This window comes from Saccostrea cucullata, unplaced genomic scaffold (genome assembly GCF_032062105.1).
Source record: "Saccostrea cucullata isolate Sc308-1 unplaced genomic scaffold, CSIRO_AGI_Scuc_v1 ctg5200, whole genome shotgun sequence".
NCBI classification, from domain to species: domain Eukaryota; kingdom Metazoa; phylum Mollusca; class Bivalvia; order Ostreida; family Ostreidae; genus Saccostrea; species Saccostrea cuccullata.
Window position 1 is genome coordinate 3,033 of NW_026930530.1, and position 15,606 is coordinate 18,638.

At 31.4% G+C, this 15,606-nt stretch overlaps 1 protein-coding gene across 1 annotated transcript; it reads left to right on the forward strand.

Annotated features, from left to right (window-relative positions):
* The first annotated feature begins 361 nt into the window (after window positions 1-361).
* Window positions 362-14,714, forward strand: LOC134228923 (uncharacterized). Its single transcript, XM_062710619.1, has 6 exons — window positions 362-370; window positions 677-905; window positions 7,441-7,560; window positions 8,695-8,806; window positions 10,561-10,654; window positions 14,637-14,714. Exons 1-6 carry the CDS (start codon window positions 362-364, stop codon window positions 14,712-14,714), a joined length of 642 nt encoding a protein of 213 aa, XP_062566603.1.
* Window positions 14,715-15,606: the final 892 nt, after the last annotated feature.

Here is a 15,606-nt window from a genome sequence, read left to right on the forward strand (position 1 = left end):
GTTGAAGTAATGTCCTTACGATCTTTAAATTTATCTGCCATTTTGTTTATTTATATTAACACCAAATTCCAGAAAGAATTGCTTTAGTTTGTATTCTGAAAACAGCGTTTTCACTGAAATAAACAGAAATAAGTGGAAAATATCAATGGTGTGTTTTTTCCTTTACATTTTACCTGTAAACCTCTCTTTTGAGACAATTTTACGGATAGGTGTGCATATGTATAAACATGTAAATATCCTTTATCCCTAATCCCCAGCACTTTTAAGGATTAAACACTGCACACTTACATTAAATGTCTTGTCACGACATAGAAGTTTGCACAATCCCATTTCAAAAATATATAAGGAAATCAGTGCGGAAATGAGTACGGTATACAGATTAAAAGTGCATTCTTGTTCAATACGCCTTCAAAGGCATTAATTTAACTAATCGATATTTATCAACATGATCAAGATTCTATGAAAAAAATAAACTAATATTATACATGTATTCCTGCACTGTTTAATAGTGTATCCGCACAGGTTATTTTTCTTAATGATATATCATATATTATAAGCAATACCTTTTTAAAGACATTTATTTTTTTTTTTAAATATGTTAATTATTGTTCAATTCAAACAGTAAAGTCATTTTTAGCCTAAGAATTTAAGTTTTATAATTTTTTTTTATTAATAGGAAGTCAAATGTAACAGGGATTCCTGTCCAGTATCAAGACAAACTATGAAAATTGTTTCAAACTGTCCAACCAGTGAATCAGAATGGAACGAAGCCTCTCAAAGAAAGAACTGTTCAGCTTTTGCCAGCCAATGTAGTAAACCTGACAAATTCGTGTACCATTGTGTGATTAACCCATTTGTCGATCAACTACTGGAAGTTTGTGCCTATGAAAAAGTCATTGTATTTGGTATGTTGGTCATATTTAGAAAAAAAAATAAGCATCTTGTATCCATTTAGATACATGTTGGTATTTGTAGAAAGAAATTAAATGTCTACACATGTATGTGATCTAAATTGAAAATAATACAGAAACGTATAATATGTCTAATTTTACTTAAAACATGTTTAAACGCATTTTATTATCACCCTATTTTGGTTAATTATTAATTAAGGATTTTTTAAGGACTTTTTGGTTAATTATACCCGCTTTATTTGAGAGTAAAAAATGCATACCTAAAATAAATGCATACTCACCAGTAGTTAAATCAACGCCAAGTGTTTGTCCTAAATTCAACGCAACAGCGGTATTTAAGGACCCTCTCTACACAAGTGCATTTTTTGGACATTGAGAAAGATATATATATATATATATATATATATATATATATATATATATATATATATATATATATATATATATATATATATATATATATATATATATATATATATATATCATATAAAGGAGGTAATATTGAGCTAATTTATCTAATTTTCACTGTATGGTGCGTGGCGTTTACACCCGGGAAAAATGTTCAAATACAACACGGTATCAGTGAAAACCAATCACCATCACAATTTTACAGGTTCAAAGTACTGCATTTATTTTCATTTAATATACTTTAAAGTTTCCAGTTATTGCAAAAAAGTATAGGTTACTATATTATTTAAGGAGCGAAACAAAAATAAACAGAAGTGTATATCAACATTAAAAAATAGAACATGTTTTGTAAACAGTATTATGAAAAATATATAAAAACTGATTAAAATGTATAATTCTGATGTTGAGTGTTCCTAAATACTTCCAACTTAAAAGATATTTTTGAATTGTGGATATCAGGGAAACTATTTTACAATAAAGCAAATGTCTGAATGAAGAGACCTAAGAAGGAGTTATTGCCCTTGTCAACATATTTTAAAAATTGAATAATTGATTAAATATAGAAAATATGCATTTTTTTAAATTCTTTAGCTTAACAATATTTATCATTACACCTATTGTAAAGCATTCTTCCAAGAGATATTGCTCTATTAGGTATGAATGTCAACTAATTACAGTTTTTTGCAAAAACCTGTGACATCAGAGGAGGGTGGAATTACTTTAATTACTTCAGTAGAGAAAATACATGTAAATAACACGTTCAGTTAATTTATCTTTGCCTTTTAAAATGTTAAGAATACTTTAATTAATAATAAATTGAGTAATATACTGTAAATGTTACTTTTTAGAATTGAGATCTAGGGCAGATCACTGTAAGTGCATAAAAATACCTAAGAATCAGAACTCTTTAGTATGCAGTGTAGAGAGGGTTCTTAACTTGAAATGATAGTGAACACAGTGCAGTTCTTCTAAATACAAGTTAGCCTTTTTTTATCAAAATATGTCGTTGTAAACTTAAGCTTAACTCATTTTTTCTCCAGAATTAACCGATCACGGTGGCTAATGCCTAGGTCACATTTAAGCCGATGGTCTGGCGACTAAATTTTTCTGGTCTTGTCGGCTGAAAGAACAGGATCGGCCGACACAGTATCGGGCGACACCGAGCAGTCACATTATTTCCTAGGGACACCGATGACTTGGATAAATAACACAAAAAATCTTTTTTCTCTAGAAATCAGCAATATTTTTTCATAGATCTATATTCAGATAGGTGACGTGAGTAAAGTTCGCAATTGCAAGGCAAAGTGGCAGAATCTTATAAGATTGTGACTCAATGTTGAAAATGTGTGTAAAATTTGTATTGAATTGCATAAAAGCAACAAATGGTGCATATCTAAGCAGCAAAGAATACTTAAGATTTCTTTATATCTTACAGATTAATTATTTAAGTTATCTCCGTTCAAAAAATTTAAATCAATCCATGCATCAAAATTTTGTTTGTGTTATGTATCCTTACTATGGTTAAATATTCACAAGTCGGCCAACTGTCGCCCGTTCATCGAGCTCTGAGCTACAGTTTGATTTTAACCGTCGGCCGAAATTTTCAACACCCTTATTGTCTAACGACGGACGACCGACTTAATAAACTGACAGCCGATGGTCGGACGATGATCGAAGGTTGGTCGACGAATAACTGCACTTGAAGAAATCGGCCACCGACGCATGAAAAATTATAACTTGGACCGATGGACACAAAATTGGTCGGCCGACAAAAAAATAGGTCAAAATCGGCCATGACAACGGCCGATGAACTGACGACTGTCACCCGCAGAATCCCATTTTTGCTTCAAAACCCGTCGGCCGTTGGTCGTTTTTGGAAATGTGACTGGGGTTTTAGTGTAAGAGCGTTCGCTTCGTGATCGGGAGGCCCGGATTCGATTTTCGTCCGGGGCTCTGCGTCATTCCTAAGACGTAAACATAAATAGTAACAGTTCCTTCGACAAGCGCTCGGCACTAGAAGTAAAATTCACCGGTTTTTAGGTTATGACCTTAAAAACATAGGTCCCGTATCACGGTAGGTGTTGGCAACAAGAAGAACTTACATTAATTGTTCAATGGACCTGAGTGCCAAGTTTAGGTCTAAATTTGAAGCCCTTCATTGGCATACAGTGGAATCTCCATATGAGTGAAAATTTGTAGTAAGGCACGTTAAACAAAATACAGTGAAGCAATCTTCTCCAGAATAAGTGGGGGAACTGAATATGTTTGATCTAATGTTCAAAAACTTCCAATTTTGTGAGAATAATGGTTAAAAAAACAAAGATTTTTTTTTTTAAGTTTTTTTTTTCTTCTGCCCTTAATCAACTACTTGGCGATTTCAGTGAATTATAAGTACAGTACGTTTTGTCTAGTACGAACGCGGATATCACGAATTAACGGGTATGTCAAAGAAATATTGGAATTCAACTGTAATTTTTTTTTTCAAAAATTCCTTCTACGGATATAACGAATTATGAATCTAGCGAAGTAATTCCATAGGTCCCAAGGAAATATGTCATAACTGAGTTTTACTGTATATATAACGACCGAGTATTCAGAAGAGATTCTGCATGACTTTTTGTGTCGCATTTTAAAGATACATAATATTACAGAAAGGACAAGGGGGTTTCACAGCTCGTACGTTTCATAGAGAGAAGTCTCAATCCCTTCTCGATTTAGTTCGATATTTCAAAAGTAATTTATTAATGTTTTAAAAAGATATTTTTTTTTCATAATTGAGAGCGTAATAAGAAGTCAAGGTTATTCTTAAATGTTATAAAAAGCTAATACGTATGCCTTATCTTAGTATTTATTGCATGTTCCCGGTACCTATATGATAAAAATAGTTTAAACACATATGCAAAAGGCTTTTCCACTGTAGAGTTTAAAAGTTCAATTTGTGATTTGTTGGAAATACTTTTCAATCGTTGTCGACCTCACTCGGGGCATTTTTGTGTATGAAACACATCCTGTTATCAGGTCGTATTTGTTCACACATATAAAATGATAACAGTTATCGTTTGTTTGTGATTGAAGTATGTCAGAATGTTGAATCTTGTTGTACATCTACTAGTTTATTTCTAGACTTTTAAGACTAGTTTTCTTGAAAAAAAATTAAACAGCTAAAGGCAAATTATTAACATAAATACAGTTTCAGACATTGATATCTTGAAAACCCTGGATATAATCAGAGTAAAAAGGAGTCCAAATCACTTACTTTTTTTCTTAAATTTAACGCTAGATATCTCGAATATTCGACTATCTTAATTTTTTTCTCTGTCCAATTAAGTTTGATATGGAAGGTTAAATTGTAGATGAACTTTTCACTACATGTGACATAAATTGATATTGACTATGCTGTGTAATCGTATACACAATGTACATGTGCATCATTGATACACATCAACATCATTGAGGCCTCCTGCCATGGCAAAGTTTGGCACAATAATGATCCCTCACTGTCCATGGCCCTGAATACAGAGTAACCCTAACAAAAAAATATAGTTAAATATAGTTTACTATAGTTAACTATAGTAAATCAAAGTGTCCAGGTTTTCGCCAAAGTTTTTTAAAGTGTCAAAGTTTTCGCCAACGTTTTTGAAAGTGTCAAAGTTTTCAATAAGGTTTTTCAAAGTATCAAAGATTTCGATAAAGATTTTCTAAAGTGTCAAAGTTTTCGATAAAGTTTTTGAAAGTGTCAGAGTTTTTTATGAACTTTTTCAAAGTTGAACGTTTTAAATAAAGTTTTCAAGGAATCAAAGTTTAAAAATTTTCTATAAAGGTTTTAAAGTGTCTAAGTTTTCGATAAAGTTTTTCAAAGTTGCAAAGTTTTCACTAAATATTATCAAAGGTTCAAAGTTTTCGATAAAGTTTTTGGAAGTATCAGAGTTTTCGATAAACTTTTTTAAAGTTGAAAATTTTCGATAAGTTTTTCAAAGAGTCAAAGTATAAAAGTTTTCACCAAGTTTTGTTAAAGTGTCAAAGTTTTTGTCAAAGTTTTTCGAAGTATCAAAGTTTTCGCCAAAGTTTCGCCAAAGTTTTTCAAAGTATCAATGTTTTCGCCAAAGTTTTTCAAAGTGTCAAAGTTTTCGCCAAAGTTTTTTAAAGTATTAAAGTTTTAGCCAAAGTATTTCGAAATGTCAAAGTATCCACCAAAGTTTTTCAAAGTATCAAAGTTTTAGCCAAAGTATTTCAAAGTGTCAAAGTATTCACCAAGGTTTTTAAAAGTGTCAAAGTTTTCGATAAAGTTTTTCAAAGTGTCAAAGTTTATGCCAAAGTTTTCGAAGTGTCAAAGTTTTAACTATAGTTAATCAAAGTTCTCAAAGTGTCAAAGTTATAACTATAGTTAAATAGTTAACAAACATTTACTAGGCAACAAGTTTTAGCTCTACTGGTCAGAGTCCAGAAGAGTTTATGCGATAGTTATGCGTCCGTCGTCCGTCCGTCTGTCTGTCTGTATGTTTAGCTGTTTGTCTGTCTGTTCTACTCCTCATACAGTTTAGATCTGATTTCAATATAACTTGGCACACAAGTAGATTACACTAAGATTCATAATTCTGTATATCGGTTTTTGATTTCGATGAACGATATTGCCATGTTTACTAAAAATAGACATTTCTGTGAGATTCTTTTAAAAAGCTACTCCTCCTACAGTTTTGATTTGATTTCAATATGACTTGTCAGACACAAGAAGTCTACACTAAGATTCATAATTCTGTGTATCGGTTTTTGAATTCGATGAATGGTGTTGCAGTGGTTACTAAAAAAGTAATTTCTCTGAAATTCTTTTTAAAATGCTACTCCTTCTACAGTTTTGGTCTGATTTCAATATAACTTGGCAAAATTTTTTATTAAAAGCTACTCCTACAGTTGCATTCTTGCCACAAAAAGACAAATTATCAAGGATCATTATTCTATTTATTGTTTTCGTAAAAGTTTTATGTCCCAACTTCTACTTTTCTCTTCCTTTATTATAAGTACAAACCAGTAGAGCTACAGTCTCGACAGAGACTTCTGGTTATTTTTATTTTTATAGAATACAGTCTTACTATTGGTGTTGTGCATGACTCCAGTACTTATACAAAACAGATTTCACACTGTATAGGAATCCTTTAAAATGGGTTTATATATTGTTTTTTATGCTCAAGCATAAAGGTGATGATGACAGAGTTCATATAAAGGCAAAAAGTATATTACTTTCTGAGTGTTTGCTTATTCCTTTACACATCTTTCTTTTTATTGTTAGATTTATTGTTAAAATACTTGTTAATAATTGGAATATTATACCGTATAAGCAGAATTTGTAGCGAGGATTTAATTTTGGCATTATTAGCGAGGGTTATGAGATCGCTAAAATTTAATATCGCTAAAAATCAATTGCATTTTATTTGTTATAGCTTCTTTATCTAACATTTCAAAATCGCTAAAATTTCATCTTGCTAAAAATAAAATATCAATTTTAAGGACAAATCGCTAAATTTGTGTCTCGCTAAAATTTCCACTTATACGGTATAAAGTTTAACAAAATGGTGATCGACAACAAAAGTACTCACACTTTACGAATAAAATACCTATACGTACTTGAAAAAGTGTACTGGAATACGTGATGTTTGCACATAACTGTACACTTCTATTTGATAATGAATCACATCAATTACTTTATTTTTATGAAATTGGAAAAGAAAAGATTTAACTCCTAGGATCCATATTATATCCTTCATTTACAAATGCATGAAATACAAACGACCCGTGCCAGGATCATCATTATACATGTATTATGATGACGTAATAGATCTCTGAAAACAAAACAAGTTTCCCCTTTTTGCTAAACAGTTGTGGCAAATTTCCCTGTCAATGGAATTTTGGACAATCTCCCGTCTAGAGATTTGTTGATAAAAAAAATTTTCTCTTAAGGCCTTTGTTAAAAATATCCTAACAAAATCTTTCGATTTTCGGGTATATTTTCCAACAATTGCTCCAACATTAGAATTTTGATTATTCTTAATTATTATGGTTCTTTAGTACAATTATAGAGCAAATTATTTGAAAAAAAAAACATCGCTAATGTTGACAAGTTTTACAGGTTATTGCACGGAGTACAGCAAGAGTGGCAACATAATTCAGGAGAACTATCGCACAAATTGTTCTAACTTTACCCAGAATCCCTGTCCAACTAGGTACCATTCAAAGGAGGCATACAAATGTAAGTCAAAAATAAAAGTATATATGTAGTTCATATACGGTATCTATGTTTGCAGAGACAGTTTGTAGAGTAATAAATTGATCTTTTTTCTTACGGGCAAGTGAAGTTTCAGTAATTGGAGTTAAAAGATTTACATGAAAATACATAGACATTCATGATTACAGGATGAAAATTCCTTTAAGTGATGCTTTGCAAATTAGCAAAATCACAGTCAGATAAGTTTTCATATCACTTTCCCTCTTAGGAAATTTAATAAAACAAATATTTTGATAAAAATTAGGACCACATGACATTGTTTTTGATATGAGTAGATAAGAAAAAAATTCTGTGTATCTAAGCTTTTTATTTTACCTAAGCATAATCTTTTCTGAGTAAAGGGCACGCACCGTCCGTCTGTTGTGTACCGTCTATAAACTTTTCACAATTTCGACTTCTTTTTTACAACCACTGAGCAAATTTCTATCAAACAACAAACAACATCATTGGGTAAAAATGACTCAAACCATCTGTTCAAATGAAACACCATGCACTTTTTAAAGGAAAGCTTATTAAATTTTAGCAAAAAAATATTTCCGTCTTTTAAAAATCCTCTCATTTACCAGCAGAGATGAAACTTATATGAAAGCTTCAGTACTGACTATAAATTCTTTTTTTTTTTTATTGATGGACCCTAGGATAAAGTTGGGTCTACATCTTGGAATTAAATCTGAACAGCAACAATGAACAGGGGAATTTTATTGGAACTGAACAGTTCAAGTTTGGTTATTTAATGATTCCTTGGGACTAGGGTTTCTCTACAATGCGGGGGCAAAATCAATGAGAGGAGAAAGGAAAAAAGATGGAAAGAAATAATTTTGTTCTAAAGAACAGCAAGTTTAAGCATTTTTTCCTTTATGAAGACAGAAATTTAAAAGATGCATGACCAAAAAAAAATTATCATAATCGTAATCTGTAAGAGGTATACCTTTATGTACAGCCTGTATTCATACAAACACAAAAGATACTGAAAACGATAAAACATATTCTAAATATGGAAAGCACAAAAACATAAAAACAATGTCAGTATCACTGAAACATTATTATATGTAGAAAACATCGGTCTAAGAAATGATATTGGATTTGATTACTTTCTAGACCCCGGTTGCTATAATCTGACAAAAATACCAATGGTGCAAAATTCATTTCCAATATCCTATGAGCAATCATCGGTATACATGCGAACTGAACATGTAACCAAGGTGCTAGAGTAAGTATAAAAACCTCACATTTTTACTTATTCTGTATTTTTTTCTAATATAAGAAGTTGGGGGTGCATATTTGTTCATTGTAAAAACTTGATTTAACAAATTGTGAGAATTTTTTTTATCAATGTTATTAATCATAAAATTTTGTTCTCTATTTGAATAAGATCCGGTACACAGGTAGACTAATTAAGATACATATCTGTATATTGAATTATTATTTCGACAAATTGCTTTTCATTGTTGCTGTAAATATCGATCTCGAAATCAGTATTTTTCATATTTGGATACAACATGTATATTACAACATACGTTAATGGTAACCTAGCTTCAAAAGTTCAAGTTAGTTGTGACGATGACTATTTTGCATATCCATCATCCCTTAGATTTGTATCAATTTACGATGTGCTCAGCAGAAGGTTGGGGTTAATGTTGCCCAGTTCATTCTATACACAGATGCTTGCTCTACTTACAAATGATTTTGAACAGAAGAGAGTTTTAGACAAATAAAATTTTAAAACAAGAATATAAACAGTCTCATTCAAGTTCAATATTTCGCAGAATACATGGTCGATACAATGACTTTGTATTCAATTACAATGTATCTTTTAGTCAAATGTTGACTGCCTTTTTTCATAGTATATTTTTAGGTCATTTTTCCAAACTCAATTGTCTATTGATTTTCAAAAAGCCCCATTATTACGGGCAGGTATGACTGGTGGACAGAAGTGCATGCACTTCCATGAGTCCTGACCGACACTTTGTGATTTAAGAGGTACGCGTCTGTGCCTCCTCTTATTGTTGTTTCAAGGAATTTTTAATATTGATAACGATTCGTTATCTTCATTTTTCATTGACTTTGGAATGACTTTGTCTGCATGTAGACTTTACAAAGATGCATAGTTCTCTCCTTCGGATTTTGATTTGAAAAAATGTGTTGTCTTGGTTAAAACATTAATATGTTTTCATAAATTGGAGTTTTATTTCAGCAAATCCTTTCGCCATGCTTGCAAAAAATAAAGTTTCTTTGGTTTTTTTCTTTAAATTGCTACTCCTCCTACACTATTTTGTTTAGTTTCAAAGGAACCTATCTACACAAGCAGACTGTACAAAGAAACATAATTTTGCTTATTGATTAGACAAACAACGTTTCCTTGGTAACTTGAACTTCAGAGTTGTTATCAAAATCCCTCCCGTGTCGTATTCGAAAAATCATTCAGCTGTTTATACTGTACCAGCCAGTTTAAGGAAGAATACCGAGAGTGACAATTCAAAAATTAGGAAACTCCATTTTGAATGTGCCTTAATGAACAAATATGATGAGAAAGATTATTCTGCTTAATTGTCACTCTCTTTTTTCTGAATAAAATTTTCCTTTAATGTTGATATCTTTAGATTTGCAAAACACGCGGAAAACAAAACAAAACTATGGAATACAGAAAAAAAAAACTACTTTTATATAATTCATTGGAATGCATGTTTACCCAAACAGCACTTAAAAGTAATTATTACTTTAATCTTTAATAATAATAATAATAATAATAATAAAAACAAAACATTGTTTTCTAGTAATCCATTGGCTTCAGTTTGTTTTACTTTTTTTATCCAGGAAGTGATTTTACTTTTTAATCAAAGACAAACTCTTATGATTATTTTTCTTTTGTACATGTATGTAAAATTTGATTTTTTGAAAAGAGTAACATATTATATAACGTAGAATTAGATAAAGGGTTCTATATGACTGTGTTTTCAATTATAGGCCTTACACAGAGCAATCTGATGAGCATATGGAAGATAACAATCGCGGTGGCAAAAGTGTAATTGGAGTCATTGCTGTCATTGCTGTCATTGCTGTAATTATTATTTGTGCTGTAGCCATTGTAGTATATTTTGCAAAAAGACGTTGTCAACTATATGCTACATTGTACATGTAACTTTTTTTTACACATCATATATTTAGATTTCATTTATAGTAGTTACAAAATAAAAGTTCGTAATAAATATTTACTGGACATTTTCTAAATATATATACTTATACATATGATTTAAACTAGGCAAGTCAAAAAACTTGATTTCGATGCCGATGGAATTCTCGCGGCGCTGCCCTACACTACACGGTCATTGAGAATAGAAGTGAGATAAAGTTAATTGGACATTAGTTTTAACAGAGGATTGTTTCCAATACATGTTATAATGAAAATAATTATTATTTATAAAGCACATTTTACAACCATTCTTAAACTAACATAACTGCCCTAAGTGAAGAAATATTAATATAGAAAGCACAAAATAATTCACATTTACATGGTTATCCACTTCCGCCCCAGCCCGAGGTTGAACGCTAGACCTTCGGAATCTGTTTCCTAGCAGTGCAGGAACAGCGCGCTAGACCGCTCGGCTATCTAGGCAAGTCAAAAAAACTTGCTTTCGATTTTATGATGGTTTAAGAGTTGTTGTAAAATGTGCTTTATATATATATATATATATATATATATATATATATATATATATATATATATATATATATATATATATATATATATATATATATATATATATATATATATATATATATATATATAAACATGTATATATATTACACTCAGAATTATGAAGCGAGTATTATTTTAATCGAAATGAAAATATAAATAAATAAATAAAATGACAAATAATATTTTTTTCTGCTGGCCCGATAATAATATATTAATATATTCCCCTACTTCACACACATTTAAATGAAATTTAAAATTATCTTGAAAAAATATTTTCTAAATATTTGAATACGGAAGCCTGTTGGTACCACATACGAAAAATATTTTATCTGGCGGCCACCACTTAATATATGGCGGCCGCCACATAATTTAAGTGGCGGCCGTCAAATTATTTATATGGCGGCCGCCAAATATTTATCTGGCGGCCGCTACATAATATCTGGCGGTCGCCACTTATTATTTGGGCCGCCACTTGTTAATCTGGCGGCCGCCACGTAATTTATCTGGCGGCGCCGCATAAATTATTTTGCAAATGGTGAGTGTTATTGTATCTTTATTGGATTAAGAAGATAGATGTTTACACAGCCGTTGTTTAGTGATAAAAAAGTTAATGAAAAAAAACGAATTCTGAAATATTGGATCACCATTCTTAGAAATCCAGAATGCAAAACTGTATTAATTTCTCAACCAATCATAGCTTACAGCAAACACAAGAATATAGGTGACGAAATAATCCGGTCTGACCTTAAACTAACACCATGCTTTAAGTTCATGACCCCTGATGAGGCTTCTTAATAGCCGAAACACTATACAACTACATGCATAATTCAAATAAAATAAAAATCTGCTCTATGCACAAGCATATCTACTAGAAGTGTGGTTCGGAGTGTCGGGTCCTAATAATTCTCTTACAAATTTGGTTGATTGATGTCGCTAATTAAAACACTGTATCCACCTCTGAAATCACATGTTAAAACATAATTGCGCATCGGGAATCCAGGTGTTATCTGGCGGGCAGATAAATATTTGGCCGCCGCCAGATATTATGTAGCGGCCGCCAGATAAATATGTGACGGTCGCCAGATATAAAGTGGCGACCGCCAGATATATAAGTGGCGGCCGCCAACTAATAAGTGGCGACTGCCAGATATATATGTGGCGGCCGCCAGATAAAATATTTTTCGTACGTGGCACCAACGGGCTTCCGTAGAAAATGCATAAATACATGAAACATCAAGACCCAAGAGAGAGAGAGAGAGAGAAAGAAAGAGAGAGAGAGAGAGAGAGAGAGAGAGAGAGAGAGAGAGAGACGTATTTTTTCTTCAAAAAATAAAACGGAACATGTACATGTACTTGTAATTTTTTCTTGCTAAATTCAAATGTTCCATTTGTATTTTTAAATAAAGTAGTTAGACCTATTATTAGCCTCAGAAACAATGTTTTAGGAAACCTAATGGAGACAGAAACAAGTACCTTTTATTTACTTTGCTATAAAGAATTGCATAGATATAGAGAAAAAATGTCATTTAGAGGAATTCCACATTCTATGCTAGCCAAAGTTCGATTTAATGCATTGTTCGATATATATAAAATTTGAATGGTAAAATGATCTATAATTTTATTTTAACATTGAGATATCACTGCTGGAGTGTCGTATACAAAACCATTAAAAAATTTTACTTTATTTCCGTGATGTATAAGCGGAAAAGGAAATTTTATACAAGGCAACTCATAGTATGCCTATATCTTAAAATCTATACTGGAAAGTACATGTATGAGCATGAACAATTTTAGCATCTGTGAAACTAATTGAAATATAAGTCGATGTCCATCACAGAAATATCTATCTTATTAAGTATTTTTACTTTCCTTCGTTCATTCTCTGTGAAAACCCCTAGATGTGAAAGGTAAGTATATGTTCATAAAATAAAATATTTTTTCCATCACTAACGATCACATATTAAAAATATTTAATAACTTAATGTACATCGTTTTACCTAGAAACATATGTTTTCAGAGGCTTCAAAAATTGTTGTTCGGGTTACAAGTGGAATTTCAAGACAAAAAAATGCGAAAGTAAGTTAAAGGAGTAATAAAAATAGGGAATTTTTATCTGCTTTCTTAGATGCATATCACAACATGTTTCCTATCTTGGAATCCTTTATATTAACGAGAGGCTATCAACAATTTCTGGACTGGTGCCATAGACATTTTTTTACGTAACAGTTTCTTTAAAATGTATTAAATAGATCGAGTCCTGATTTTGTAAAAATAAAAAAAAATAAAAAACGCTCTGGTTCTACATACAAACACTCTAAAGTTATATCATGGATGATGCTGGAGTTCCTCGTTAACAATATTAAGGTACCTTTCGGAGACTAATAAAATAATGGAATTTTATATCCTGTATCGCGGGTTCGAATCCAGTTGTTGGACTTTAAGACTTCGAATGAGACCTTATAAATAGGTCCTGGCATGAAAAAGATCCCTCAATGCTCAGTGGCCCTGAGCGCCGAGTATAGGACAAAATATTTAGCTCTTCACCGACAAGTGGTGGCGTTCCCATATGAGTGAAAAATTCTCTAGAGGGACGTTAACCAACAAACAATCAATCAATCAATTTAGTGATTTACTCTAATAATTACTTCCATCTTACTCCCAGAATTTATAACATTAAATTCATATTTTTAACATGACTATCAAATATCTAATTTGCTTAATATCTAATTATTTATACACACAACTATATACATTCATATTAATCAGTATTGAATATTACGTAATAGTTTTAATACGTTTAGAATGTTTACCCGGATACGGTGGAGAGAACTGCAGTAAATCATGTACATATCCTTCATTTGGTGATGGATGTCAATTAGAATGTGAATGTGAGGAATATTTGTGTGACTTTGAAAGTGGCTGTAAATTTGTCACTACTGGTAAGTCAATTAAACAATTAAAATTTCAATTTTTCATCAAATTTGATAATCAGCATTTTCAGTCTATACATGTACATATAACCTACATTTAACATGAAATGCATATTAGGCAGAAAAAATATTACATATATGACTAATTTTACATTAAAGGGACAAGATAGGGTAAGACCATAATAACCTGTTGGCACCCCTGCCACAAAATGGGAATTGGTTCTAAGATTTAGAATATAAGGAAGTAACAGTGAGGTCAGGAAATAGGTCAATTAAGAAATTTTTCTCATTTCTATGCAAATTTTCATTGATTTTACGGCACATTTTGTTTCATAGAAACAAGCTTGTCCGTCTGAGATCTTTACAATAAAACTGCATCTTATATTTGTGTATGAAATATTTTCGTTTGGTAGATAGGCAAGCGTGAGTTCTATGTTTTCCGAGGAGAAAAGTATCCCAAATATGATGAAATATACATCAGAATTGAATAAAGTCTGTAAAATGTCTTCTGCACCCTCTAGTGTCTTTCATGTAAGCTTTAAATATAAATACGTTCTTGTTTAAAAGTAAGCATCATTTAAATTCTTAACTGCAAACTTTCACAAATTTACCAGTGTCCCGATTTTTTCATCAAATAAGGGCGCAGATTCGGCCGTTACCCTATCTTGTCCTTTGATGAGTAAAAATTTGCATGCACAAAGTGTACATAAATTATCTATACCCTTAATGCTTTTTAAATGACACAATATTGCTTAGTAAGCATATATGGAAAAATAAATAAGCATTTTCCTCTTAGTATGCATGAAGTAAATGACGTTAAACTTTGAAACCGTAGACGTCATATATATGTATTCAATAAAACTCCAATTTCACTTCCAAGTCTCCCTTCATTTTCTTTTTATTAATTACATTTTAGTATTAAAAAAATACATAATGAACTTTTAAGAAGGTATATGGAGATAATGTATAGTATTCAATCTCAAAGTCGATAAAACAATACAAAATAAGAGCAGAACAAACTCGGACCTCCGAAACATCATAGGTGGGATTGGGTGCCAGGGAGGAGTAAGCATCCCCTGCTGACCGGTCACACTCATCGTATACTCCTTTGTCATGATCAGAGAATAACGGAAGAATCCGTCATCAATTCAGTGTATAAATAATGGACGAACAATTAGTATGAGAAACGTCAGTCAGCATTTGACTCAATGATAAATTAATCTATTAATGCTGACAAGGTTATTGTATCGACACAAAAAAAATTACGAAATGATGACTTTAAACAAGACGGCTGATATTCTTGTTTCGTCAACTTGCTTGTCAATAATATATCTCTTCGGATACCTTGCATTTTCTCACAATAGTTTTCAATTCAATTGAAAG

Coding starts and splice junctions, on each gene's coding strand:
- LOC134228923 (XM_062710619.1), top strand. Junction 906..7,440: donor TGAAAAAGTCATTGTATTTG/GTATGTTGGTCA, acceptor CAAGTTTTACAG/GTTATTGCACGGAGTACAGC. Junction 8,807..10,560: donor CATGTAACCAAGGTGCTAGA/GTAAGTATAAAA, acceptor TTTCAATTATAG/GCCTTACACAGAGCAATCTG.